We start from the raw sequence: 25,860 nt of genomic DNA on the forward strand, positions 1-25,860 counted from the left end.
ATATAGTTTTTTTTATAAATTTAGAAATAGAACACATTCTAATGAAATTAAAAAAAATTTTACACATTAATAATACGTCGATGTTAATATGTATAGAAACACTATTTATTTAATAAATCCATATAAGTATTATATATTTTTTTAATATATATAAATGTGAAGGTTTTGTGCTCGTGTGTACTACATCATAGAGCACGTACTCCATCCAGAGAGCGCAGGTGTGTTGATCTTACATTTAGCACACGATGACGCCATTAATAATAATAATTACACCATAATGATGTTGCTCATTAACAGACTGTTTATATGCAATACATTTTATGTTAATATAGTATTTATTTGTTTTAAAACCAAAAAAAATTAAAAACTTAAAATATTTAAGAACAAAAAGTAGTTTGTAATTTGTTCAGAATTATACTATAACAGGTTTAGTTATTTATAAGGGTAGAAATATCATTATATCAGTTTTCGATGAAATTCCTGACTCTAGACTCAGAGCTAGAGCCAAAATATTTTCAGACGGAGCCCTATTGTGTAACTTGATACTGTTACAAAAAACATTACTATGTATTTTTTATATATTCTTGTTTTTTTCTAGAGTTCAAACAATCCCGTAGAAGAAAAGCCAAGCAGTGAAAAGAATTACATAGTAGGGGCGTGGCCGGCGACCGCTCCCGGGCATACGGGATATTTGACAGTGGCAACACTCCCACCACAGTATATACGAAGTAATATTATTATTATTAATTCTTTCATATTTTTTTTATTGACCAAATATATATTTATATTTTTATTTGTCAATTTTAAATGAATGAATATTTTTAGCAAAATGCAAAGCGGATAAAGACATGATGGAAGATTCAAAAGCTGAAAACCAAATTGAACTCCAAACATCGGATCACGAAAATGGCAAAATGTGCATTGAAGGAAATCCATAATAATTTGCTAAAATTATTTAATTTTTAAATAAAATACATTGATGAATAGAAACGATTGATTAATAAAAAACCAAGTAGACAGTTAGAACTTTAATATTTAAATCGCTTACAATAACTTATAATATCAAAGTACACACTTATATTCTCCGTCGACACAGTCTCCTGATTTTAACGCCCTTATTTTATGGAAGTGCAAGGCAGTGGAACTTGTTTTGGCTTATTCTTTCAGTTATACTTTTTTTCTATCACAGAAATACATTTTTCTATAAAGCAATAATATTTTTGTCAGATATATATTTCACTACTGTTTCCTCCTTTATTTTATTATACGGAATGCCAGGCATTCACTATTTATAAACTTAAGTTACACAATTATACTTAACTCTAAGATAGTTTTCTATGACAACACAAGAGATAATGAATAAGACAGACCAGCAATCAGTTGTAATTTTTGCCAAAAATATTATAATATTATTTTTAGTACATACATAAAATTTTATAATAATTTAATATAGTCTTTAATAAAGCCTTCTCGCTATTTCTATATTTCTTATCACTATTTTAAAATATTTCCTAATCAAACTTCTGTTGGTTGTTAATTTTTTTTAAATTCTTTTAATACCTAAACTAAATTTCTAACGACCACAGAAAGCTTCCGATGGACCTAGTAATATTTAATCTATATACTTGATAGTATAAACATATTAATGTTAATTTAATAATTTATTTATCAAAATAGCGAAGAAGAGAGAAAGTATTTCTAACTAAACAACTAATGTTATCTCATTCGATAAACCCTAAACTCTTCATCAATCAACAGTTTCAATAGTGACATATGTTACTTCATATTAATCTGATAAATTCAAGCGTCTTCTCTGTAACTCTAAGTCAACACTAAGAAACATTTCAATATTACTCAGAGGTGACGCCTCTGTTTGTATTGCGTCAAAATCGTCATCTTAAAATATTAACAAGTGCATGAAATAACTATGTATAGTTAAAATGTGACTTGGTCCGAACAAATGTATGTTAAAATTTTATTAGAAACGTAATATGATAAATGTTTATTTCTTTTGGCCATGTTTTCCCTAAACTGTCAGTTGTCCTAACACGGCGTCCTCGATACGATAATTGTTTTAATTAAAACTATTACCTCCGATCATTTTCAAATCATTTTTATATCACTCAACTATGTAGTTTTGCATCCTAACAGGAATTTTGTGTATTTTCCACGATACAGTATACACCTCAATGAAATATGTCAGCTGTTATAAAATAAACTTCTAAATAATAGTATCTTAATCAATATTCTCCATTTCTCTCCTACTCCTTCCCTCTCTTGGCGTTTCTTTATAGATTTCGCCAAAAAATGCCATGTGTGAATATTATACTGCGCTATGTAAGGAGGGATTTGTGAATCTTACGTAATAATTTCCATTTAAACAATGCCAAACTTGATTGACGTTTATATGACAGTGACATTTGCGATAGATATTCTGACGTTTGATGTCACCAGCGTTTTTCTTTAATAAACAAATATAGATAAAGACAACTTATGCCGCACGAATTAAAATAAAACATTTTAAATAAAAAAATATATATGCTTATCTGACAAACAAATTATTTTGGACTGTCAACTGTGATCGGTCTCAGTGTGACGTATTGTTTTATTGTCAGTAGTGATGTGCGGATAACAAACCGCAAAACAAGGTTTGTATCCATTGCATTTTTGCCTATCTTCTTACCAATTGCTTTCAAATATTATAAAAAAAATATACATTAGTAATAAGTTGGCAATGAACATGATAGCATGTAGAATGTGATTATTTTATATCTGTATCCGCGGATATTCACTTTAAGCGACCTTAACACTATGACATTTGTTCCCCATTTATCTGAAGTCACTAAAATCTGTCCTGAGCTGTATAGTGGGCGCATGCGGCGTTTGTTGTCTGTTCGTGTGTGTGTGGACACGCGGCGGAGCGCGGGCTTTCACGGCGGCTTCCAACTTGGACCGAAGCTCGGGTGACTGAGACAACATACTCTTGAACTCCTGGGCAGATATAACATTAATTATTACAATATATTTACATATATTGGTTTTACTCAATACAAAACTTTTATTTAGATATTTTCAATTTAACAGTACCGTCAACCACTATTGCAGTTACATCTTAAGACTTATATAATCAATTTTTTACAAGTTCAATAATCGTAAAACCCGACTAAATCCAATCTATTGTTGACAAAAAGTAATACAAACTCTTGAAAAATTTTACTCATCATAAGATATTTTCATAAATTAAAGAAGGTATTAGGCCATTAGACGATTTTTGGTAATTACTTTTCATTAGTTTCTAATTTATTAAGAAAGTAGGATTTTTCGATTTGTGCGAAACTTTGCTGCGGTATGATTACTTGGTAAAGTTTCGTAAATTGAGGGTATATATTGAGAGATTCTTTTCGCTTCACAATATGCAACACATGTTTTAGTTGACTGTTACATATTTTTTCTCTTTGTATGTACCTGCGGATGTTTCGGTCCAACTCTCATGAGCCACTGAAGAGCGAAATCGTGTAGAATCTTCAAGTGAGGCGCCTTCTCGAGCTCAGGGGGTTCACGGAGGTATGACGTCACTATAGGGACCAAGATCCACAACATTTGGATCCCTGGAATTGTTATTATAAATAATATATGAAATTAAGACCTTATTGACACTGAATTCATTAAAAATGTGATTTTCACAGAGCACAACACACAGAGAGTGATAACAAATAAAAATAAAATACTTTGAAATAACAGATAGTATGTTTATAATATGGACGGACAAAAAGCAGTGACACATTGAACACATGTTATTACCTTTGTGCGGATCCTCTATTGAACAGACGAAAGAAATTGTTAATTTATTATATACATATATACAATAACATAATGTTGAGATCTCCAAGGCAATATGTAACTTAATGCTATAGTGATAGAGTTGTATTTTTATATTGAGGTGTCGTGTAATCTTATTTTCTTGTACGTAGATGAGAAGCAGTCTTTTTAACTTACAACAGTTAAATATTCATTGTAGTTTCAATATAATGTTAATCCATAAATTTTTAAACGTCCACATCTTAGTGATTAAGGTGTTTTTTTTTTTTAAATAAATTATCCATATATTATTTTACATACCGACACTAACAACTAACAGTCCCGATGACGAACTCTTTATTTTCTTATTATATTATTTATGGGTTATGAAATTAAATTAAATCAAGTATTATATGAGCTCGCAGAAATACAGGATTGTGACAAGAGAACTTACAAGAGATTAATTAAAAAAAAAATTATGTACTTCTATTAAAACAGGATTATTGTCTATTTAAACAGGATTTATATCCGATCACATAAAACCTGTATAGTATAATACTAACTGGCAGCGTCGGGCGCGGCGTCCACGAGGTCGTCTAGGGCTCCGACGGCGGCCACCGCGGCCCGCGCTTCGCCCGCGTCCGCGGCGTGGCGGGCTCCAGCCGCGAAACCCACCACCCTCCCCGCCAGAGACCGCGCCCACCACGATACGGAGCGGGGAGGGCACGAGCGACACCAGATGAGGCGGAGGATGGAACACACGGACGAGAACACCTGCATGAATATTGTTAGTAATGATTATTTGTAATAATTTAAAATGTGATGTACTTTATAATTCTAAGTTTAACGTTATTTATATTCTGATATTTATTGGGAATTCTTATGATAGTGAACTAGCGCCATCTGTATATTTATTATAATAGTGTAAATCAATGTTGATAATGTTTCTGTACAGTAATTTAAATGTCCAAATACATAACGATTGGTTTTATAATTTATAATAAGAGCCTTACCATTTTTATGTGATGTTTAGTGTTTTATTATTTAATGGAAACTCTTATGAGGGAAGCTAGCGCCCTCTGTGTGATATTGTAACGTACCCTCACCTGAATGTTACCTTTGAATATTATAAATAGGATGTGAGTGCTAGACAGGGGACTCTGTAACGAGTTGTGGAGCAATAAACATCTAAGTGGAAGTAATGCCTAAATTTATTTCTAACAATATATATTAACTCGTATTATATATACATATTTTTACATCACTATTATTTTTATTTGTGTTAATTGTATTCAGCCCATCACCGTTCATTCAGCATAGTGCTCAATCGGTGTAGCCGTTTCTGGACTACACCAGCAACAACATGCAAATCCTACCATTAATTGTTTTGTGCATTACATTCATAGTATTCCCAACCACAGTTCTCCTCAGACATTATATCATGATCTTCCTATGTATGGAGGGGGGAGATCTTTCTATTCTTAAAAATATTTGTGAGAATCCTTTGATATTTATATTTCATGATGTCCATAGGCATATATCAGTCACCTCTGGGTCCTTGGTGTCGAGACACTGCCGGAAGTGGTTTATACAGGGGTAGTGGAGCGGGGGGTCGGGCTCCGCCCTCGCCACTATCGCCGCCATCGCCCGCGCCCCCGTTACACTGTCTATACGTTGTTCGGGATCCTCTGTCAACATAACATGTATAGTAAGCACGTTCTGTCCAGATGAGAGCCAGTAATTAACAACTTTAATTTAATAATTTTTTTAATCTAAACTAACAATTGTTTATAATGCACATTATTATTACAGTGTGATAACAGAGACAGCAGCTGGGGTTCATTGAAGTAATATCTAACTAAAGATTTTTAAATATCTAATATACGAGACATCATAAAGCCCATCCAACACGATCGATTGGTCAAGGGGATCACATAATATTCACCTGTCTTAACACGTTCCAATATATTAGCGAGTGTGGCTCGCAGCAGCAGTGCGTGCTGTTGCCGCACCTGTGACGTCACGGGCGTGCTGCAGTCCGCCGCCAGCTGCAGCAGCAGCACCCCCGCCTCACACAGAGCGGGACTGCTCTGCAGAGAGCGGATCACCTCCGTGGACAGGTACAAAATGGTGGGCAGAATTGATAAGGCTCCTGAATATATGGGATGACAAATATATTATATATCACAGATAAGAATTATAGTTGATTAATGTGCAAAAAAAAATTATATATAGTATCGCATGTATAACAAAAAATATATTAAAATAAGGCCATAAGCAAAAGTTAAACATTGAGCAAGGTTTGAAGCTTTTAATAGCCAGAGCATATTTACTCAAAATGAGATAGAAAACTTTTATTTACGAACTAAGAAGTAGCTTTTATATCAGTATATAATTTAAACAGTGAAACAATATACAATCAATTTTATAATAACAACCTTGAGGACTAGTCAGTGTGGTCAATTGTGACATGGAGGCCAGGCTTTTTATCAGCAGTGTATCTCCGTGTACCCCTAGACCCTTCCTGACTCCAATCACCCCCACCCTCCCCTCCTGCTTGAGGGGACTCAAAGCCGGCAGCCTCCGCACCAATAGACACAAACAGACTTCCAAACAAGCGAACACCAGGGACTTCCCCGGCGGTAGATCCCCTGTTGGCCCGCCCTCCCCCAGCGTATGCACAACCTCCAACACAGATTCTGGCATGCTATCAGGCGTTGCATCCGGGGCTAGTTCTGAAATTTTGGTGAACATACATCAATACACGTGTAAATTTATAAATTCATATGTTACAAAGTACCTTATGTCATTGTTCGTAGTTTCGTTTTCGTTCGTAGTTAGTAGTTTGTGAAATTTATATGACTACATATTTCTATGTATGAGTACTGGGTACACAATAGTGATACTTGTGTGTGTTATATTATAAGTTGCGTATATGTATAGTACCAGCTGTCTTATCAGCGATGGCAGCTCTCAGGTGATCCTTGGCGGCTGTTATCACTAGTTCCAGTACATCAGCACACAACAACAGCGCCTCGATGCTCTCCTGTGTTAGACCAGCTCGGTGAATGATCTGACACACCTCGATGGCCAACGCTCTGTGAAAACATACCATATTGTATAAGAAATAAGCTTCATAATTCAATGGGTACATTTTGTTCCATTATATTTTTTTTAGTACAATTAATATTTGAGCTTTTTTTTAATTCTTTTATATTCAGACGCGGAAGTAAGGAACTTATTAGTGGAACATTAGATTGAGGTGATCAAAATATGCAAATGTATTACATATATATTTATATATAGTTTTACTAACCTATCTTTCATGAGCCTTGCTCTGTTCTCAGGAGCGTCAAGTAAAGTCACCAGAGAAAGTAGGACTGTTATTGTATTTTCCACCGTCATATCGCGCTGAGCGCACAGAGCCTCCATACAGATACCTGTAACCAATTAATTCAATATTAACATTTATAAAATAAAATCTAAACAGATACTTTCTAAAAGCGCTTCCTTAAAGTTTGCCATTGAGCTTTTTGTTAGGAAAACGAATCGTTTTATTTGACAATAGAAAATTAGAAAGCCTTACTATAACAATTATGGTATTTTTTTAGAAATGCTTCTTTCAACTTAATAATATTATTTTATATTATATGTAACAGGAATCTGTCCGTACCAAATAGTAGATGGAATTTTTCATCAGCCGGTTCGAAAAATTCAAAGTTTCCATTTTCCGTCTTGCTCGACCTGTTGTCTACTTTGTTGTCCGTTTTCTCTGAAAAAAAAATTTTAAGATTTAAAATCTACTATATCTTTAGTACAAAATAAACATCTCTAAACGCATTTTTTCTTCGCTTATATTAAAAGAATAATATTAAAATACTCTTTCTTGTGGTTTCTTATATACATTGTCTTATCTTGATTTTATTTCTTAATGTTGATCTTAAAAAATTTTTTTTTTGTTTAATTATGTCTTATATACTTTTAGTTGTTACTCCAGTTATAATCTCACCAGTATGGACGCCAGTCGTTATATCAGCATTATAGCGTAGCGCGGCAGCGTATAGCAGCGCGGGCCAGGCGCGGCCGTAGTGAGCCCGGGACGCCTCCGCCGTCTCCATGGAGTAGAAGGCACCTCCACCATGCGGCAGTTGGGACGCGAACTCTGAAAAAATTAAGATCGGAATATATATGTGGGTAATCAGAAAATAACTCAATATATACCATTTATTAAGGCTTCCTTTAGATAAAGATTCTAAAATCGCTAGCCAAACCTGTGTTCCGGGGTCTTTGTTATTTGTTTATAACATACATAATGTATAAAAATCTCAACTGACTTTTGACCCGTAGTCAAACCACAGGTTGCTTGGTTGACTATTCTACTTGAATAGTCGACCCTCGTAGTACTGTGTTTAGTTAAAATTATTGTAAAATACTTGTTTACAAATGTAGTACCCACATGTAAATGCAATATAAATCACGGATTGCCAGCAGGTAGAACCGTTTCAATTAAAATAGTAATTATAGATAAAAAGATTCATCGTAAGTAGCGGGAAACGAACCTGTGACCTACATTTGCTCTTCTATATTTTCTCTTTTTTAATATTTTATATTTATATATATTTTGAATTATTACAAATATCAATATAATTTGGTAATCAATATTAATGACAAACCCGGTGGTAGACTCAGTAGCGCGTGGTCCTTCAAGGCAGCGAGCCAATTCTCCCCTAAGCTCTCCAGTTCCGGTTCAACCAGTTTGAGCAAGCTCTCCCCCTTCGACTCAAACTCTCCGTAATCGTCGTCCTCAGTCTCCTGGGCCGTGTTGTCTGTTTGATTGTTACTCTCGTGCACTCTGTTCCGCCATTTCGCTATCTCCGCCTTGTTATTCACCGGCTTAGTATCCAGCTGTTTGACGTAGCTTCCCGGGGCGCTGTCGTTGCTGACCATGGCCACTATATACACCTAAAATTTTATGTTACCGATAAAATATATTCTACAACTTTTTTAATAAATTATAGGGATGTACCGATGTACAGCGTTATACCTCAGCCCATGCTTTAAGAATGGACAATTTCTCCAATGTTGCCATACTCTCGTTGTAAATGAGTGTGGTGTTGCCTTTTTTATTTAATTTATCCAGACTTGACACCAGCAGTTGGTGCACCCTGGAAATATATTTAAATATTCATAACCTATAGCAGACGAATGTGTTTAGAAAAATTACATCGGTTAGCATGAGATACTTTTTGTGTTTATATATTATTTACTGTGAACTTAGCAAATCCATCGAGGAGCAATGCGATCCTAGACTCCGGTCTTTTTATATTTAGAATCACTACAACCGGAACAAAGGAGTAGTATTGAATATGTAAAGAAGTTATACCATTGATTTATTAAACATGAAAAAAAACTACAAAATACAGAGCAACTGACATAAATAAATCTATTAAAGTGTCATTTCAATTGGGTAAAACATTCATCTACGTACATATCACACACAAATCTGAACCTTTCACCCTATTCATTAAGTCACCTCTAATACGCACCATCAAGTGTCGCGCACGCCTACGCACACACACAAACAACTCTCTCACTATATACACGGACGTATTGAAACACACATCATTCCCACACACACACACGCGCACGTCCCCAGTATATAAGTCCGCGTCACCTGCGCAGGTCGTTAATGTCTCTGGCGACGCCGCAGCCGATCCACGCGGAGCAGACGTCGCAGGCCGCCGCCGTCACGTGAGACGCCGTGTCTCCGGCGAACGCGGGCCGCACCGCCGCGCCCACCTTACAGATAATACACATACCAATGAGATCTAAGACTCTCGCAAGTATTCATTTAAATAAAAATTAATATTTTTCGGATTTTATTTATATTTTGTTATTTTAAAAACTACATACTTCCGGACGTTTCGGTTACTTCGCAGCATCCGTGATCACGGGCCGACGAGGTGTTAACTTATATACATAATATTATTATATTTGAAATAATTAATTTAAATGACATAATTTTTCTTATAACCTACATGGACTGAATGTAACCTAAAATATTTTAAAATTTGATAAATTTATAATTTTTTACAGCCTATTATTATTATTTTTCAAATTGTTACACGACTCTCCACTTAACAGAACTATGTAAATTTATAATAATGTAATCTATGTCTGAATGTTATGTACCTGTGCCTGGTACTGTTCCAGAAGTAGATGTCCGGGGAAATCCGGTTCCGGTGCCCTCGCGTACTGTTGTATGATGAGTTGCAGCGTGTTCAGTCCGCACAGCCTGAGAGCATCAGATTCACCAGTCGCCCCAACGAACGACATCCGCACGAGGTCGGAGAGATGCAACGAGAGGTAGTCAGCTGCGTGGAGAAAATAGTAATGATAAGTGACACGCATGCATAATCTACATCATATGCATGCAAGTTCGAAATCCCGTAAAACGTCGGCATTACGAAATATTACATGTGTTAATTAGTTATTATTAAGTTATTAAAAAATATCATATACTATTCGATTACTCTATGAATAATAACATAAAAAATAAATTTATCGATGGCCAACGAAACAAGATAAAGATTAAAAATAAACCGACTAGTAATGCAAAATCGAAATCGGTCCTAAACGTTGAAGTAGATTTCATAGCTACATTTGATATAATTCGAGAATCAACGGGTCATAAGTCGTAAAGAGTCCTGTCTCAATATATATATGTATGTGTGTGTGTGTGTGTGTGTGTACATTAAAAGTAGTATAATATAAAATATTGTATATTAATATTTCCTATCTCACCGTTCGGATCCTCTTGTAATTTCTCTTTTGCCTTCACGAGATCAAAGTGTGCGCTCTCTCCAGTAGCCTCGCACGCCCCCATTACCTTCTGGATACATTCCATGGCAAACACCTGTATACATTATTATTGTTGTATTAATACATGAATATGTGAAAAAATTAAGTTCTACCTTTACTAATGCTATTTAATATTTCATATAACTTTTTGTTTCTTTAATATATTAGTTTAGTTGTTGATATCTGTATATCTATATATCTGTATATCTTTACGTCTATATGTATATATATATCTATTTACCCTTGTAGGCCACCGCGGCTGCACTGCCGGGTGCGTCGCCTGTTCACTCTCAGCGTGGAACTCCGCCTGATCATCGTCGTCTTCCAGCTCCGTGTCAGGGTTGTTGCTATCCTCTGTATAAAATTAATTTGTTCTCTTTATATTATCATATTATAATAATATTAATTTTATAAAATATTAACTTTTATAATATGATATTATATTATTTATTGAAATGTATCACGTACGTTTGAGGATATAAACTATTAAATTAGGTATAATAATGTTCTTTAATCAAACTCACCCAATTTAACAGTTAGCACTCGTTTGGCCAAAAGTAGCCAATCCTTGACCGACTTATTGGCGGCGGCGGCCAACAGGCAACAGGTCAACGTATCCTTGGCGTATGATATCGCCATTTCGTCACGCTCCATATCAAGGAATGCAAACAATGCACCTGGCAGACCTGTGTCTGTTATCACAACCCCTGGAATATAATGTGATGACATAAATGACGTATATATAATATATAGAAGAAAATTAATTATTGCTTTAATTAATGTTAGCACAGCAATGTAGTTTGTATATTTCTTATTATTATATTATATATATACATATTATAAAACAAAGTCCCTCGCCGCGTCTTTCTGTCTGTCTGTTCGCGATAAACTGAAAAACTACTGCACCGATTATTATCAAACAGTTATTACCACTCAATAGCGTGATTCTCGAGGAAGGTTTTAGTATATAATTTGTTAAGCTTTTGTATTTACTTGTGTGTACATTAACGATATTTTTTGCTGGTGTCGGGACAACAGGAGCCGTCTCTGATAGAGAGCTTTTAACGAAAACGCTTCCTAAAGTTTTTGAGATAAAAACATATAATATGTGGTGGAATTGTGTATCTTATATAGGTCTACAGAAAAGTCCGCGGTGGCATATGTATCTATGTTAAGGATAACATACTATATCCAATTTACAACTTTTACAAATTGGCATTCCTAAAGCGTTTATCGGAAAGCTATTTACATAAATACGGTATTAAGTCTTAACAAAATAAATTAAATCGTTTTCAAGCCTACACCAGTATCTGTAAATTACTTTTAAATAATTTAAAACGGGCGTACCATTTGATAGTTATCATAATATAAGTTTAATAATTATTAAAATTAAATAGGCTATTTATTACTTTTTTGTAAATAGCACGTGCAAAGCCGGGGCTGGGACCTAGTATATAATATAATTACAATAACATTACGAGATGCCAGCAGTGACGTGCATTCCATGCATGTTATATTCTTAAATACATAAGTAACACTTCACTAAATATTAGTTATCAAAAAATTTATAATTCCATTCTATTTATTTAGTGGCAGCGCCATCTATCAAACGGAAACAGATTCATTTTCAAGCACTCGCTTCTAACGCCGCCTTTCAGCCGCCGTGTCCGTAAGCAGAACTACTCGCTGTTTATTCTCCTTTCAAATACCTACTTCAGGTTTAAACTCGTGACGGGCGCAGAAAATATTTGTATGCGAGCGTAAATATCTATGCACGTGTTTGAGATTTGAAGGCACGGCTGTAACCCAATTGTTTAAGTAGCCGATTATGTTGGTTGATTGTAAAGGGACTATTTATTTTGGGCGGTAACATTTCAGATTTTTTTTCGCTATTAAATATCTATATTAAATATCTATTTATTTTTTTTCGCTATTAAATTCTACCTTAATTACTTTTTAGGCGCAAGAGTTATTTGTAATTATCTAGCAACTTGAGTTTACAGTAGCGAGTTTTGGAAAATTACAGCTCCGTGGTGATGACGTGCTTAAACAAATTAAATAGAAACCTACACTCCGCCTACCCTACCCTACATATCTGTGAACTCCTCTGGCTGCATTTCGTACATTTAACCATGTATAAGGCCTTCATTTTATTTAAATTTACTAAAAATCCGACAGCTATTAAAGTAGTAAAACACATAATGATCGCCAATAAATTAATAAAAGTATTTTCATAGCAAAATATGTACCGCAGTAAGGTTTAGTGGGCACGTGGTCCTTAGCGAGTAGCGCGTACTTGCACACATCAGCGGCATCCTTCTGGGACAGCTGCCGCAAACAGCACAGTGCTGCTCGGCGTACAGACAGCTCGGGATTGGATAAGTCGCGCTGAAAAACATACATACATTCGTAATTTATCAAAACGTAGAAGACTTCTACACTAAGGAGCTGAAATCTAAAAGTATATAATGTGGTCTAAGTTTGAGATGAATATCACGAAAATATCTAAACTAGATAAAATACGTTTAACATATGTAGGTCCCATCCAGTATGTTTATATTTTTCTGTTTTTGTACCACCCATTTTTAAACAATACAGAAACCACTGTAATTTACTCAATTTTGTGGTTAAATTAAAAACATTACACATAATTTTATTTATGCTTCGTGGTTTAAAAACTAAGTTTTCATAGTTTTCAACGGAAATGTATTTCGAAGGTAGACAAGAAACAGACAAACGTATAGTTTATCACGTACACACAGCTGCGGAACGAGAGTCCGTAGGTTAGCGTGTCCAGGGGCGAACAGATGTAGTTGCTGCAGGCCTCCGATGGCGTCGGCAGCGCTGCCAGCACCGCCCCCCTCCCGCAGCGCTGCGCACGCGCACGTGAAGCGACCCACAGCGCTATGCCCGCATGCTAAAAGGTTTATATATTTCTATAACTCTGCTTACAATGAAAGATCATATTAACGTAAATATTATTACATTTGCTAGTTTGCCTTTTGATAAAGTTTAAGAACTTTTTCTATTTTTTGTTAATGCCAAATAAATAAATAAACCGTTAAACGCCTTATTTTTCTTACTATGTTAAGAATAGCATGCATATATATAAATATTTGATAATCAATGATGCCATAATTATTATTTCAAATAATTAATACATGCAACTTATGCTTAACTGCTCGTTTGCCATCTTCGATATAAAAAATGTTTAACATACACTGTAGCTCCGGTCCAACAACTGTGATGAGGGCTGCGAGGAGTCTGCCGATACTTCTGTGCAGGTCGTCCTGACTGGGCGGAGCGCTGAACAATAGTTTCAAAACCAGGTTCAGAGTTGACTCAACATGACTCCGGAACATCGGACCCGAAGCGTCTATTAACACGGACAGCGCGTGAAGCGACCACACCTGGGAAAAATAACTAACACTAAGTATATGGAAATAAAAATTTGCGAAACAGCTGATTTATAAAGTACTTGAAAACTAATACATAAACTGTACTATATGTACTGCGTACTGGACAAATATAAAATTTATGGGAACATCTAAAATTAAATTCTTATGGAATGTAAAAAAAACTAAATTGGTTATAATAGGAATATTGATTGATCTAAATCTATTCTCAGTAAGGAATATACAAGTATATTCCAACTGGGAAAATTTTAATAAAATTGTTTTTGGAAAAAGATTGCATTTTGGAAGTATAACATAAAATTAACCTGCACTTCCACCGCAGCTGTATCCTGGGCCAGGGCTCTTAGCACTGGCAGCGCTGCAGCGCTTGACGCAGCGCCTCTCGCCCGCTGCACAGTTCCGACGGCGGCTGCAGCGGCTGCACGGACCGATCTATTAGGAGACGTCCTAGCGAGGGCTATCACGCGTTCGCTCAGTGCCTGCGTCTCAGACTCGGTGATACACCCACAGAGCCTTCCGGCGCATGACGCTGCAGCAGCACGAACCGATGTGCTGCTCGCTGACAACCCTGCCTGGAAGGTGTGTTATGACAATATAATATATTTGAATACAGAGGGTATGGAAATATATTATAAAAAAGCTTTCGAGAAAAGACTATTTTCTATTTCTAACAAAAAACAATTAGTTGATTTTATTTGTTATTTATTAAAACGTACAAGAACAAATATAAGTTTTTGTCTAAGAAATACATAAAAATAGTGCGTGGAGTCCCTCCTAAAGAAGTGAAACTTCGTAATGTGGAAATGAAAATGGGAGGAATAGAAAAAAGTTTTTAGTGAACTCATATTGTTTCTTTAGGACAAACTTTATAAACATCGCTTACAATCCACCCATTTACTCTCGTCCCGTCTCTTTCTATTCCCCCTCCCCTTAACCTTGCTGGCAGTCGCATTAGAAGTTTCACTTCAATAATATATAATCAATTTATTTACTATGATGAGTTCGGTAGCGGTATTCTTGACAGCGTCCTGTCCCAGTGAGCTCTTCAGCTCTCCCAGCGTCCTCAGCGCCAACAACAGCGCTGTGTAAACATTAATTTGTATGGCCTCCTGACGGGTTCCTTTCGACATTTTGATGCATTCAACGAAGTGTTCGAGCATTTGTTGTCTGAAAAAATGTATAGATCAAAACTCATTAATAAATATTACTCTATAATGCAAATTATTCTATTTTCATATTATATCATTTATATATAAAAATGTAAAAAGTTTTGAAGGATTGAATCAACAAAACAACAACAATTTATCTTAACATTTTGACGTAAAATATCAATCAAACAACGGCATGAAACACAATTAATTCAATTATAGACAAGTTATATTATTACTTATATTTATTACCAATTAAAAATATAGTAAAATTAATTTAATGAAATAAAAATATATATTATATAAATATGTATACACGGGTATAATTCACCTGTGTTTGTTAGCGGCTCGTGCGAACACGGCCGGGAATAGTGCCACGGATGCGTCTATGACAGCGACGCCCAGAGGCTGAGCGCCGCTGGCGTCGCGGTACAGGCGACAAGGATCGTGCTCAAGAGCACCCGATCCACTCGCACTTAGCGGAGATATCAGCTGTGCGAGAGAGATAGAACTATTGTATTCAAGGTACATAAACCACACGCTCTCAAAAAGACTGAGACAACGTTATAGCTAAATAGTGTTCCTCTCCCATTCACACTCAGCAGAGACATCACATGTATAAGAGAGATAGAATGATTCGTTAAATAATTATTTAAGTTTTGAGACATGACACTGTATTTCACATCCATGAAGGATTACTGGTATTGATTTGTTCAATTTAGTTAATAAACAGTTGCGACAATAAAACCTTTTATACGATACCAATAATCTGGAACATTAAATTCACAGATAAAATATATTAAGATACTGAGTACATGCAAAGCTATTTAACGGGTATATACTAACATTGTTAAGTGTTAACGAACCTGTTCTTCTATGTCAGCGTGATCAGTCTCATATATCCAAGCTTCTTCACCCAGTAGGATCGTATCGCGAGGATGCATCGCATTTCTTAACATACCTAGAATGAAAATATTACATATCATTATATTAGAAAAAAAAAATCATCTTTCTTCTAGGACACACGTTCAGAAAACTGTTTCTACCCTCAAAATCATAAGACCCACTAACCAGTTGCGACGATAGCGCCTCCGGGGTCAGCGGAGCCGGCCAGCTCGGCAGCCAATAACCTTAGTAGGGGAGCCGCGGGGGCTGACAACGACCCCAGCGCAGCACACGCCTGGTATAGACGCAGACGGAGCAGGGCAGCGGGGGCTTTCAGTGACCCCCCATAGTTACGCACAACCTGACCCACGCTGGACGAAAAAGTATATAAATATGTATATTAGTCAGAAAGGAATCCACAATATATCATTTAATGTACGTGATATTAAGAGCTCCTTCATTCCTTAGAAGTCTTACAAAATGCTTATTTTTAATTTACGAAATCCTACTAAATTACCACGAGACAAACGAATTTGACAAGATATATTTAACTACATTTATTTTATATTACAAAACCAGTGAAATATTAATATCACGTGAGTTTCTTAAATTTAATACACATAGAAACAAATTGCAATGTACGTACTTGGTCAAGACAGCAATAGCGCCATCTATCGGCTGTGCGAGGCGTTTGGCGGTGTCCTCATTGTTTACGAGTGACGGACAGTGTATTAACAAACTATGTAGAGCAGACAACGCACCAGCACGACCTTCCAGAGTTACCTAAGAGGGTAAAAAACTATGGCATAGTGTATTTCTTACTTATATATGACCCAAAATCTGAATATACTCCTCATATAAATGTTAAAGGTTATGTAGATGTATGGATGTTTGTTTTTCTTCCAAGCAAAACTACTCCCCATTTTTTTGTGACATTTCACAGTAATGAAGATAAGACATAATCTCCCATGGGCCTATAATATATACAAAAAAGTATTTCTCGCGGGTTTATGGCATAAAGGTTTTATAAAAACATCACGGTGTTTGCTATCAGTAATATTTTTTATAGGATCACCGTTAATTTATTACTTAAGCCAATTCCAAAATCCAAATGGACAAAGCCGCCGACAAAAACAAGTAGTATATATACAAAGAGTAATAGAATGTTTGTACTTATACTGTTACATATACAATAAAATAATGTTGCCATAACCTATAGAGTGATACACTCTAATAGACATTATAATATTTGAAAGTAAATTTTTCTTTGGAAAGCCAAGAAATCAATTACAGTCAAGAAATAAATTAGTACTAGTAATATAATTCCCTCACCTGCCAAGTAAACGCATCGCCTCTGGCTTTTTCCGACTCCAGTTCTTTGGCTGATCGAGGGAAACTGTTCCTCCACAGTAACAACATCCGCGGAAGAAGACCACGCACAACAGGAACTCCTGATAATCACAAGACAGAGATAAAAAATAGATTAAAAAAAAAAAAAACAGAAAAAAAGGTTTTCAAAAAGAATACCTTTTTTAATTAACTTATGATAGTTACATGACGTAATTATGTAACGATGTGATAGTTATTTGAGAAATTTATGTTAAATGTGAACTATTTAAAAATGTTCTCAAAAATAACGTATGTTTTTCTTGAATAGAGAGGCAACTATTAGTATGACGTCATATAATGGAATTAAGATTTCATTGACCGAATTAAAAGAAAATTTTGTTTGCCTTAGGGGTATAGGGTATGTTAGCATCCCAGGGGTAAAAATACTAATATGAATTCTATATCAATTTGGTAATCAATTTTCTTATTAAAAAATAATTGTTCATGGTGCCATCTATAAGTGCTAAAACCAGAAAATATTATTTACGTGGACTGACATTGTTAGACCATATTCTTTGGCATTAACAAAAATTCTTGTATAACATACCCAGGGTACATATAGCACCGACTATAAGCCACCCGGCGTTAGTTCTAGCGGCCGTTAGCCGGCTGCTCTGCCCAGCCGACCTTAGTAGTTGTTCAGCCGCGTTGAAGGCGACCTTACCGCGACCGTGAGGCACACCGAGCGGTGACCATTGAACGGCACCCAGGATGGCAGCGTACGCGGCGGAATAACCTTCAAGGTAAAGGATCACAAATATTTTATTCTTACATACATACATATATTTACATTTTCACTATAATAACCATACTTTTTATTACTAAATTCAACCAAATTTTTTATAACTTTTTTATATTACAGCTTATAACCCTTAGTAAAAACATAACAAAAGCAAAGAGTTTTAATGTAAAATAAACTCAAATAATACTAATAATGTGGTCATGAAACCAAAAAAATAATAATCATATGAAAAAAGCAAATCATATTGTTTATTACAATAAAATACAACGCTTAGATCAGCGATTGTCAATAATTCAATCTGCTTACGTATAATGTACTAAGAAACTATATTATAATAATTTTAAATTAATTCTAAAATAGGTATATCTAACCGGATATCCTATGCGGTGTAGGTCTGGGCACGTCCAAGGCGTCAGCACACCTGTCCAACAGCGGCGTCAACAGCGCCGGGTGAGCGCGCCCCAGCGACCTCGCGCACGACGCCGCCGCCAGCCTCGCAGCTACACACGGGTGTTCCAACACCTACGATACAATATGTATTGTTAATAAAATCACTTAGTTAAACATTTTCTTAATTTTTTACAAATTTTTATATTAAATTTGAGCAGCAAATATCGAAAAAATTATCCGACGGTTCATACAGCTGGAAGTATTATCATAATGACATAATTTATTCCATATCAACATTGTGACAACACCGTGTGATATAATCAACTTTGGCAAAAAACTCTAAGAGAACTTAATTACATAATAATTATTTATTTTCTAACCGAGAATATGGTGTCTATGAGGTGCAAGCCTGGGTCAGATACGAGGTTATGTAACGCTGTGCCCAGAGCCAAACACAATGAGCCTGCCTGCGTCAACGCACACACTAACAGATGTTGACTGAACAGCGTCTCCTGGGAACAGAACACATGTATCAATTTATACGTGTATTAGGTATTAATTTTTATTATTAGTACCTACATTGAGGTAGCATTAAGTTATACACATAATCTTTAAAAGTGTATATAAGAAACATTACCATTTTTAACATATAACAAATACAGATATGATATTTTTTTGTAACAAGTAGATAATTAAAACATAATATAATAAACAGATTAAAAACATTACTAGAGATAAATTTTTAATACATATGTAGTTGTAAAAAACGTATTACTATGGAAGTGGTATTGTCAAAAAAAAAGAATTTAGGTAATAAATAAATTGCGAAGTTAATTCATAATTATTTTTAAATGTTAGTTTTTTTCAGTATAATAATATAGTGGCTGCACTTTGTATTACTGTAACAAAGAATTTTATTTGGGTATTTTTGTCACTTTTTGATATTATATATTTGTATATATACATATATATGTATATTTATATATGTATATGTAAATTTATATATGTCTAAATAAAATTTCTACACCGAATAAAACTTTTCAACCTTCATTTTAAAATACTTAATATATTCTTAAAACACTAACAGCTTATTTCATCCCTTATATAGTTCATATAAATGTACATAACATAATGTTCTTGTCACCTGGTTACAATCCTTAGCATTTTCCGGGTTGAAGTCGATACTGTTCATCTGCTTTGCTATAATCTGTATTATTTCCCGACAAGCGGACGCTTGGGCTTTCTCTCCGAGCATCTTTCCCAGAGTGTTCTTTAATATATAATTGATACATTTTCTGGAATAAAAACTGAGTTTGATTGATACAATTTTTTGAAAAATATATAGTAAAGGCTGAATCTGACTTTTTATTACTGTCACACACATCCAATCTGAGAGTATAATAGTAATACAATTCACTAGAATATAACTAATGAATAGTTGTTTGTTTCATAACACTAACCTCAGGAACCACTAGCGCATAAGTCTTTAGATATAAAGATATTTGTATTTACAAAACATATATATACCTGGAGTACACAGCATCCACGTGAGAACTGGCCGCCTTAGGGTTTGCGACCAGGTCTAACACGTGGCTCAAGAAAGTTGTCAAATTCCGCTCTAACCAAACACCTCCCATGTTCTGAACAAAGATCACGTATGCCTGGAAAATATTAACATTTTTACTTATTTGTAAATACTATTTTATAGTGCATTTTATTCAACAAGGTTGCGTTAAAGGTTTTACGCTCCTGTGGGGGGGATATGAAACAGAGCGAGAGGGAATGCGCCGCGCTCGAACGCAAGCGGGCAATCAATCGTGACTTGTAAGTAATGTTAATAAAGTTTGTCTCAAAGAAACACTAAAAACTCATTAAATATGAATTTCTTCCCCTTCCTGTTTTCATTCCAACGTTACGATGTTTCACTTCCTCCGCGCGGAGTCCCTCCACGCAATATTATTATTATTATTTTTTTTGTTTAGTACATTACTGATTGTTTTTCTATAATAACATAATATGATAAGTTATTTAGAGAGCTAGTGATGTGACATACGTATACATGTAAGACAGTTTTTAATCACCTATTTGATAATATAATAGACAACTGTTATCTTTTTATATGTGTTTGATAAGCAATACACTACTGGCGTGATAGGTTACTAGTGACAATGTATGTATATTTATCAGGGATAAACCCCAAAACTTGTATATCTTGTTTTATATTTCTTTAGTTTTAAATATAAATTACTAACATAATATTATATCTTACATGCGTAACACAAACACGGACTTCCCTGTTGACAGCGGAGCCAGACTTGATGATCTCACCCTTAAGGAAGGAGGTGCCTCCTCGTAGGAAGGCACCCATTAGGAGATTTAAAACCTCGTCCAGTGATATGACATTCTTAGGCGGGTCTTTCTTGTTTTGGTGAACTAGAACAGGTATTGAGATCTAAGACTATGACGAGCATTCATTTAAATGAAACTAGTGTATTCTGATTACTACGCGTTTTTTTATTATATTTATAACTACACGAGAGTTCACGTCCCGTCTGCCGTGATCACGGTCGCTGCTATGTAACCGAAACCTCGGGAGTATGTGGTATTAAAAAAATGAAATGACGCTTAGTAATCCGAAAATATTAGTTTCACTTAGAACAGATGTTCTTGTTTGTACACACTTTTAAATGTATTTTTGTTATTCGGTTTGTTACGTGACGGTGTCATAGTGATAGTTAAATTAAATAATGAGAGAGTTGCGGTGTAATCGGAGGTCGCGCTAAGCTTCTGAGTTAACTTGTTCATTCTGCACGGGCGTAACGTAAGTTCCGTGTGAACAGACTTTGTAGTATTATATTTCTTTCAGAATATCACCACACTATTTGTTCAAACTGTAGCCGAACTGTCAAATGTGGCCGAACCAATTAATTTTTATTTAGTTTTAAAATGAAATTAAGTAATTTAATTTTTTGCTTCATTGCATCCACCGACCGCTGAAATCATGATCGGTTGCTTTGCAAATATCAAGGCACAGAGTGTTAGAATTTTACCAGATTGCATCCCTATTTTAGTTTTGGTGTTGATAGAATTTGTTTCTCCGGCCTGAGTGGCTGCTACCAAAGCTCCTAGGAGATCTGCTACAGAGCATCTGAAATATATACGTAGCATAGCATATATAAATACTATATTTTACGATAATCTCCGAGATATATTAAATATGTATTAAGTATTGTTTATTTGTTTTTTTTTTAAATTTAGTTCTAGGATAAATGATAACAGACTAAAAAAATTACAGAACATTTCAAAATTTTGTTTGTAAACATATAGTCGAAGCGATTCGTTCACAATTTTCATGTAGCTCAGACATTTGTTACAGATGATAAAAATATACCTCAAAGCATAATCAGCAGTCTGTGCCGCTCTTAGACAAGCAGCGGCAATGGCGTCAACATCAGCGGGAGTGAGTCTCATCAGCGGCAGTACGTGTTTCAATGCTGTTGCTGCTGCCGCTCGTACAACTGGCGCCCTCTCGTGTTGGACCGAGGAACGAGCGGCACGAGACACCTCACGGAGGGCGGAGCCTGCTGCTGTGCCCATACCCACACAGATCTAGACAAACAGATAGATAGTAATAATAATTTTAACTAGACTTAAGAATGCCTTCGCCTTTTCTTATACCTACTATATTTTTATTTTAATATTTGCTTGTTTATTTTTTTATTTAGGCTATTTTTTTGTTTTGAATAAAGAATAATATATTATTAACTCATGTCTAGCACTAAACGATAAAATGAAATAATAAGTGGGTATTTTTATGAAGATTCTAACATACGACTTTTTAAAGTTTCTATAAAAAAATAAGAGATTATCGAGACAAAATCTACTATTGTAGTTTTTACATCTCATAATATAAACATAGATATACATATATTAACTCATTGACAGTTAATGCTGGTATATCATCACAATACCTTGTCCAGCGTAATCATGATCTCCAGCCTGGTCTGAGACTCAGCACTTTTCATGGACCTCACTAGAGTGGTGACAGTTTCTTCGTATGAACGTCCCATCATCCTGCCCAACTTTTCATACATGCTGCCCAGACAGCATATAGCAGCCCTGTAATATATATGTTATATATTAAGTCTTAATTTTTTTACATATAAAACATATACATACATGTATATAAAGCGTGATTAGTAGTACTTTCTAATAAGAAGGTAAGAGTTTTCAAATTTTCCATTAATAGATGGCCGAGATACGATATTATCTTTTAGTTTAGTGACGAAAAAACACTTTCAAGTCTGTGTTAAGTCAACGAAATAAAACAATTAGCAGTTTATTAGTGATTTTAAATGTGTGATTACATCAAATTTACGAGAAAAAGTATGTTTTGGAATCAAAGAATTTTTCTTAATTCAAAACAAGTAACTAGAGAATATTTATTATATGTATATTAAGAAATAATTTTGCGAGATATATATAATATCATTCTCTTTGATTGAAAGCAAATGTTTTGTAAAAAAAAAAACATTTAGCTGTGGCCACCTAATAATTTAAAATTAATAACTAAGACAAAACTAACAACTTTCTGAATGTTCATCTTAGTTTTGTTTTCTGAAATGCTCTGCCCTTTTGATGGAAAATTAAATTATTGTATAAATTTCAACAAAGAATATACTTAGGTGTAAAAAAGTTATTTAAATCATATCTTCATAGTTTTCAATCAAAAAATTTGAAGGGAATTATGTATGTATGTATGTGTATATGTATATATATAACAATACTTACAGTCTAGTTGGCAGGTACGATGGAGAGTCATCCTTAACTTTTATGATGTCATTGCACTTATTGACTGTTTCAAACAACAGGAATGTGTCACCGACGGAGAAGAGTGTGGCCAAACATCTCGCGAGCAGCCTCCTGGCTGGCACTCCGAGATTCTCACGGAAAAGATTAACGAGCTGAGCGACAAGCTTTTGCTGGCAGTTTTTGAGATCAGACTGGAAGAAACAGACAAAAAAATCAATCCATAACGACTATCCTATCCCTACCAGATAATAATAACAGTTTATTATTAATATAATGGTTTAATATATTCACTTTTATTTTATTCACAATGTCAGTGCCCTTGGCATTGTTTCAATCAGAAAGTGCTCTTCCATCAGATGTAACAATACTTTTGAAAAACCTTATGAACTACTTATAAATGAACATACTTAAACATAGTGACTTACATTAGTACTAATTAAAATAACACATATTTTATCCGACATTTATATAAAATATACTGAAGAAATTGTGTAGTTGACAATAATTAACAACAATAACGTCGTCGTGGCCTGGAGGTTGGAGGCCCGGCTATCATATGTGAGTGCACGGGTTCGAAACCTGACAAGTACCAATGTGATCTTTTCCGAATCACATGTACTTTCTAAGAATATTTAAACACCACTGACAGACGGTGAAGGAAAACATTGTGAGGAAACCTGGTCTTTATATTCAAATTATAAGATTGAAATCGCCAACCCGTCTTGAGCAAGTGTGGTGATTAATGCTCTGACCTTCTCCGTGTGAGAAGAGGCCCTTGCTCAACACTGGGCTCCGATAGGCTGATGATGATGATGATGATAATCAACAATAATTTAATTTATATATATTATAGCATTTGATTTCGATTAAATTCTTCTTCTTCTAGTTAATTTTTTTTCTACATGTCAGTGTTCAAGATATAATTGAGTATATAAATAAGGCCAACTTCGCTCACATCAGGCCCAAAAACAGCATGTAATGTGTTTAAATATTTACAAAATAATTTTTCTTCTTATTAAACCACTGAACTCATTTTAATACCATTTTACATATGAGGGGCTTTACATATATTTTATATATAAGGACATTATATATATAAAGGCTATAAACCAATTTTTTTAATGAAATGTTACTAATATATCAGTATATATGTCTCTACTATGCTAACACAATATTTTAGTACTATTTTTATATATACAATATTCCATTGACCAAACAGTTATACTATAAAGTAATGGGATAACTCTTAAAACCTTTTATAATTCTTTAACATAATAAGCCATTGGGCACAATTCTTGCACACACTATAATTGCATTTCTTCAACAATATGTTGACTGAAGCCATATAATACTTAAAGATACAATAAATTTGCAAGAATGTCTTGCTATTTAGTTATTTATAGATATCTTAGGATATATGATATACTTTATACTCAAACTTTATTTAATACAAATGTTTATATTAAAATAATTATTAATATAATTTTCACCTTATGGGCAGCTACAAGAACTTTGTCCAGGAACCGAAGCCATTCAAAAATGAAGTGCGGTTTCTTATCGTCGGGAAGTTGCTGAAGAGCCGCCTCATTCAGAGTCAAAGAATGTGACACCTCCATGTTAACTTCTGAATAAAATATGATTTGAGTTTAGAATTTTTTTAATAATTATTATATTAGTTTGTCTGGAAAATATTTAACACAAACAAGCTTTCCATACAATAATGTTCCATGCACTTTATAATATATATAGGATGTAAAAATTTTACGTTTATTAATTCATTATTTTTTATGATTAAAAATTAGTGAAAAATTCGTTTCATAATTATAATTGAGAAAAAATAAACTTTTGACATATTGTAATAGCGATTATAAATCAACACTTATTAAAATATTTGATGCATATCACACGTCCCATGAAATTGAAGTTTTATTATTCCCTGTAAACAATGGCGTCACCAGTGAATCAGATGTAGGCGTTTATAACAGCTGACCCAAATTTTGTATAAAACAACGCTTTACTATATCTGATACAATTATATTTGTAAAACAATGATATTAAAAATATTTAAGAATATTTTTATCCAATAAAATACATACTTACAAAACGATATCCTTTCGTTTCGATTTGGGTTAATAGTTACATGCTAGTCACCATATAAACTTAAAGATACACTGCAATAACTGTTTGAAACAATTATTTTATAACACTATTTTACAACACAATCAACTTACGATACTTAGAAAATAACATACTATAATTCTGACAATAGGTAGGTACCTACTAGCCACTTTATAAAACCAAAAGCTTTACGTCAATATGACATTTGACATTGTTAACATTTGACAATTTACGTTCATGATTATTTAGTTCAAATCGTTATACATAGGTTATTAAAATAAAGAACAGTATTAAAAGAAAA

At 34.4% G+C, this 25,860-nt stretch overlaps 2 protein-coding genes across 3 annotated transcripts in view; one reads left to right on the plus strand and one right to left on the minus strand.

Moving 5' to 3' along the window:
- Nucleotides 1-990, plus strand: part of LOC116773975 (tRNA (adenine(58)-N(1))-methyltransferase catalytic subunit TRMT61A) — a 36,196-nt gene extending 35,206 nt beyond the window's left edge. Inside the window, exons 6-7 of the mRNA XM_032666575.2 lie at nucleotides 599-728; nucleotides 826-990. Coding sequence (XP_032522466.2) covers nucleotides 599-728; nucleotides 826-938 — 243 coding nt within the window. The 3' untranslated portion in view covers nucleotides 939-990. The remainder of the gene's footprint in view (nucleotides 1-598; nucleotides 729-825) is intronic.
- A 23-nt stretch (nucleotides 991-1,013) lies between these two features.
- Nucleotides 1,014-25,738, minus strand: LOC116774156 (HEAT repeat-containing protein 5B). Of its 2 annotated transcripts, none has more exons than XM_061523713.1 (39): nucleotides 25,542-25,738; nucleotides 24,932-25,065; nucleotides 23,421-23,632; nucleotides 22,601-22,748; nucleotides 22,021-22,238; nucleotides 21,680-21,777; nucleotides 20,899-21,062; nucleotides 20,157-20,290; nucleotides 19,774-19,924; nucleotides 19,010-19,141; nucleotides 18,611-18,761; nucleotides 18,045-18,233; nucleotides 17,441-17,559; nucleotides 16,755-16,891; nucleotides 16,295-16,479; nucleotides 16,090-16,184; nucleotides 15,555-15,715; nucleotides 15,068-15,242; nucleotides 14,381-14,647; nucleotides 13,880-14,069; nucleotides 13,416-13,576; nucleotides 12,909-13,047; nucleotides 11,184-11,366; nucleotides 10,901-11,013; nucleotides 10,603-10,714; nucleotides 9,991-10,172; nucleotides 9,473-9,597; nucleotides 8,843-8,963; nucleotides 8,472-8,760; nucleotides 7,808-7,960; nucleotides 7,472-7,570; nucleotides 7,115-7,238; nucleotides 6,745-6,896; nucleotides 6,237-6,533; nucleotides 5,744-5,950; nucleotides 5,347-5,486; nucleotides 4,362-4,572; nucleotides 3,466-3,608; nucleotides 1,014-2,991 (listed from the first exon to the last, which is right to left on the minus strand). In XM_061523713.1, the coding sequence occupies exons 2-39, from the start codon at nucleotides 25,055-25,057 to the stop codon at nucleotides 2,830-2,832; spliced, it is 6,165 nt and encodes a 2,054-aa protein (XP_061379697.1). In that variant the 5' UTR covers nucleotides 25,058-25,065; nucleotides 25,542-25,738; the 3' UTR covers nucleotides 1,014-2,829. The 2 variants fall into 2 exon arrangements, with proteins under 2 accessions (XP_061379697.1, XP_061379698.1); XM_061523714.1 differs by having other exon boundaries at nucleotides 25,538-25,738.
- Between the last annotated feature and the right edge of the window lie 122 nt (nucleotides 25,739-25,860).

Source organism: Danaus plexippus, chromosome 20, assembly GCF_018135715.1.
Source record: "Danaus plexippus chromosome 20, MEX_DaPlex, whole genome shotgun sequence".
NCBI lineage: Eukaryota > Metazoa > Arthropoda > Insecta > Lepidoptera > Nymphalidae > Danaus > Danaus plexippus.